At 31.7% G+C, this 4994-nt stretch overlaps 1 protein-coding gene across 1 annotated transcript in view; it reads right to left on the bottom strand.

Annotated features, from left to right (window-relative positions):
- Positions 1–1811: 1811 nt before the first annotated feature.
- Positions 1812–4994, bottom strand: part of LOC117121096 (cytoglobin-like) — a 34318-nt gene continuing 31135 nt past the window's right edge. The window contains exons 3-5 of the mRNA XM_033266201.1: positions 3967–4081; positions 3294–3522; positions 1812–3142 (exon numbers count right to left, since the gene is read on the bottom strand). Of these exons, the coding sequence (XP_033122092.1) occupies positions 2987–3142; positions 3294–3522; positions 3967–4081 (500 nt within the window). The 3' untranslated portion in view covers positions 1812–2986. The remainder of the gene's footprint in view (positions 3143–3293; positions 3523–3966; positions 4082–4994) is intronic.

The raw sequence follows: 4994 nt of genomic DNA on the forward strand, positions 1-4994 counted from the left end.
ATGTATATATCAAATGGTAGGGGAGGTAGACTTAGAACTTGGGGTTAAAATAAACTTCCTCTAAACATTAAACACTCACCTTTACTTGAGAGTCTTGTCACTACTAAAGACGTGGCTTTTTTTAATAATCACTTTTTTTAACGGCACGGCACGGCAATATGAAATATTGATAATGACTACCGGAAAAACAGCGCTAGGCACAACAGTATAGGGCTAACTGAAACAGATTTTGAATTTAAGATAAGCAAACCGAAAGATAGGAGCAATTGAGAAGGTTACATACGCACAATTTATGCGACAGACATAGAAAGAGGGAATCCTGGTTACATGGTTAAATAATGAAACCGATCCTTCGCTTGACAGGCACTTTGTAACAAATTTGATCAAAGCTGAAGAATACAAAATCCAAAAAGTAAGTAAATGCCAATTTATGTATAGGCGGGTGATCAAAGCTATCCACACCATTGTGAGCAAGTGCCCACAATTTAGCACAAAAGAATATAAAAAGGCATCAGTGCATGGGAAAGAAAGGTCATTGTGACCTTTGTAAAGAGAAAGTGTCATTGTCAATCAAAAACAATATTTGTTCATAGGTATGTAAATTGTCTGTTCTACCTGCATATAATTCTCATTTAAGACGTGTCCTGGGTTGCATTTTGACGTACGGTACCAATTGTTTTTGGTAATAAAGAATATGGGAATTTTTAATATTAGCTTTAAAAAGTAGAAAGAAATTAATTCCCTGATTAATTGCATACGTATGAAGAATAGTGTATGCATTATTAATTGCAATAGTGTGAGCTGTTTAGACACTTATTAGATTGGCTTTTAATCGCTTTTAGGATCCTTAGGATCCATTGAGTTTTTTTTATTTGCTAACCACCCCCCCCCCCCTCCGTTTTACCGATGTTCACAAGTAAATCAATGGTTGGGGAGACTTATATAAAAAGTCATAAGAATGGAATAAAATTTATATTTTAAAAATATGTTTTTGTTGTACCAGTAAACATGTTTGCAGGAAATCCTGAGCTTTTTAAGTGAAAAAAATGGAAAAACGACCGTTAAAAATAAAAATATATGTTTATTGAAAAAAAAAAAGAATCAGAATTTCCTCAAAACTTATGAGGGAGGGAGTGATAAACTAATATTTTTTTATGGAGCCTTATAGGTCTATTCTTTTAAAAGTCATGCTTGCATATGAAACAGTCCAATCATGCAGATAGTGGAGTGCTACCCTAGGGCACGTTTGTAGAAAAAGTTCAACCAAACAGATATACACTGAGAGTGCTAAAGCCACGTTGGCAGACGACACAGTTCGATCATGGAAGTTGTGCTGAGAGTGCTACTATAGGTTACTCTCCTAAAAGTCACGTTTGTTGACGGCCGTCTTCAAACATGCAGGCAGTGCGGATATTCCTATAAGCCACGTTAGTAGACGACAAAGTTCAATCATGGAAGTAGTGCTATTAGAGAGTACAAACACGCGTGGCGTCAAAGAAACCTACTCTGAAAATTGAATAGGACTACCTTGGCACAAATCAAACAAACAGCTAGAAACAAATCCTAAGTTACTATGGCAAGGAATACACGTGTTGACCTATCACCTAAACTTTATTGAAAACATATTGACAAGTAAAAAATAAACATTAAACCCTACACTTATCAACTTCCTTATCAACTCGAATTTCATGTACCATTGAATAATGTCGAAACATGTTTTACGATTCAAATAATCAATGTATTCATGTCTACAGCATTGGCAATGATTACTGTATTACTGATATTAACAATTTCGCAGACAGAAAGACTGGTTAATTTCATTTCATTTATTTCTCTCAAAAATATTCAAAAAGGAAGAACAAACAGATGCAATGAGAAACAACAAGAGAGGAAAACCAAAAAAGCGAACTAAACCAACTATCGAGTGGTTCCCCTAGATATTAAAAATATCACAATTATCAACAATAAAGATAAAATATAGATCATTTGTCAAAAAAATTCAAATCATTAATAATGTAAAACTTTGTATTAAAATGTAGGAATTAAGTAAAGTTACATTGGAGTATCAATTAAGTAATGGTAAAATTGAAGATGAAACTAACATGTAAAATGAAGCTTGAATGAAGATCTGTGGAAATAATTTAAATCAAACAAAAGGTTGTTTCTGAGATAGTTGATAGTCAGCACATGAATTTATGAGTCAAGAAAATACTTAAAATGAGCCAAAAAAAAAAAAGAAGTACTACAGCAGAGAATTACAAAAGACAAACAAGTTTGTGAATAGGCTATCAATTAGAGTAAAAAATGCTTAAAAGGAGCAAAAATATAAGGAATGGTACCGTACTGCCGCAGAAAATAACAAAAGACAAACATGTTTGTGAGTAGGCTATCAATTAGAGTAAAAAATGCTTAAAACGAGCAAAAATTATGAGAAATGGTACGGTACTGTAGCAGTGAATAACAAAAGACAAACATGTTTGTGAATAGGCTATTAATCAGATGAAAAATACTTAAAATGGGCAAAGAAACAGTACTGCAGCAAGTTCGTGAGTAGAACTGTCATAATTCGCACTTACTATCAGTGTTGTATATAGGCAGGAATTTCAAACATTATTAAAATCATTAAGGTCCCCTGGTGGTATAGCTTTAATCTCTAACGTCTAAAATTCATCGATTAAATATATGATTCTTTAAAATAATTAATCGTCGTTGGTTTGCCGGTAGTATCTGGGCCCACACGCCAACAAGTATCAAGCAAATTAAAACATGATATGAAACATAGTTGGTTGAAATATACATATTTATACTAGGCCTCCCACATCATATAAAATATACTTAGTAAGACGATCCATAGGCCTACAACTACACAGTAACTAGACAGCCGTGAATGCCTACAATATATTTAATGTTTAATACGGTTTCTCCATGGAGCACGTGGTCGGTATAAACCTACCTCGATACTCAAACACATAATATAAACTGTATATCACATTTCCTCGTGTTGGCTCTCGATTGCTAGTAGTTCAGTATTTATTATATTAAACATGTACTCAGCAAATATGTTCCAGGCTATTCTTCTTTCTTTTGAAAATTCTCCACCAAGAGACTCCTCAAACGCATCATCAATTAATGGACCAAGAGCCTAAAAGACATGATTAGGGAGCATTATATAGCAAGTTTTATATTCGAAAAAATAACATGCCTACAGTAAAAGCGTCGTGAACTTCTTCATGAATCAATATTCTTTATTATGGTTATATGCCCATCCAGGTGTAATTGCATAAATTATTTACCTGGAAGTCGGTTGTTTTAACCTTAAATCGATGGTGAGATGTAGCTAGACCGATTAAGAGCTGTTCGAACATTTCGGGCTCATTAATGTTCTCAATACACGTTGACAGCAATCCCATAAATCGTCCCGAATGTGCACGTAATTTTGGACTTTTTGCGAAGGTCTCATCGAAAGTTAATTTACGAAGAGAGGGAAACATTTGCCTCGTCTCTGGATATTTAATAAATAGCCTATAAAAAAAAATAGCACATGTATTTAATAATTATAGATTTATATATAAGGTACTCGAATTGAATACATATTTTACTTTATAAAGAACTCATTTTCTCTCTGATATTTATATGAGAGTTTGGCCTACAGTGATCTTACATAATACAGTAGTTTCCCAGTAATAATAATGATAATAATAATAATAATGATAATGAAAATAATAATAATAATAATAATGATAATAATAATAATCATTCATTCATTTCATAAAAATAATATTAATAATTATAATAATAGCTACACTTATAGCACATAATGATAAGCAACGACAGGTATGTGACACAGTTTAGTATGTACATGCACTCTAAATTATGATATGAAATAAAATGTTTGTAGACCTAAGAATTTAATTATATTAATATATTACAAGACTATTTGAAATTAGAAAAATTAATTTAGCATACTTTACAAATATTTGACATCCGATGTAAATTTTATTCTTATTAACTTCTGTCCACATTTGAACAACAGATTTTCTTTGACGTGATGTTAAACCAATTTTATCTTTTTCCAGGTCATCTGTATCAAATAAAGTAATAATGCATATATAATATAAATAATAATAAACACAATTAAATTTTTAAAAAATCTTAAGCAAGCCAAAGCATACAAACCCAGCATCTAAAAGGTGAAAAGTGTGCCTATGAGAAAAATATTTCATCATTTGCAAGCCATCCATGGCCACCTAAAACAAGCAGATGAACGTTATTATGATTTTTGAATCATAATAACCATATTATGAGAAAAATGATCTTATAATAACTTATGAGAAAATAATAATAATAATAACTTATGAGAAAATGATCTCATAAGTGTAGATCAATATGCCTTCAGAAAATACCACTCCACCATCACTTGCCTTCATCGAGTTATAGATGAATGGATGGAAAATTTGAATGACCATGAAATGATTGGAGCCTGTTTTCTCGACATAACTAAATGCTTTGACTCCATTGATCATACTCTTCTCCTAACTAAATTAGAAAATTATGGCATTAAAGACACTGAAATCAAATGGTTTAAAAGTTATCTTTCACAGCGCAAACAAGTAGTCAAATGTCATAATAAATTATCTGAAAAAGCAAATGTTGAAATTGACATCATACAGGGTAGTGTGTTAGGACCGATCTTATTTTCATTATTTATTAATGACCTTCCACAATATGTATCTCCAGGATCATGTAGCATATATGCGGATGATGTTGTCATCTACACTACTGACAAATCGGTAGAAAATATCAATATCAAATTACAATCAATAATGAATAATGTCGCAAATTGGTATAAATTTAATAAATTACTTGTAAATTCTACCAAAACCAAACTTATGTTAATTAAAAATAGAAATGTTCGCCCTCTTTCCTCTTTGAATATTCATGTTGGTAATGAAACAATTGATGAGGTAAAAAACATCCGTTATTTAGGACTTCAA

The sequence above is a fragment of the Anneissia japonica genome, unplaced genomic scaffold (assembly GCF_011630105.1).
Source record: "Anneissia japonica isolate Jap-2015-1 unplaced genomic scaffold, ASM1163010v1 scaffold4751_len126671_cov214, whole genome shotgun sequence".
Classification (NCBI taxonomy): Eukaryota; Metazoa; Echinodermata; class Crinoidea; order Comatulida; family Comatulidae; genus Anneissia; species Anneissia japonica.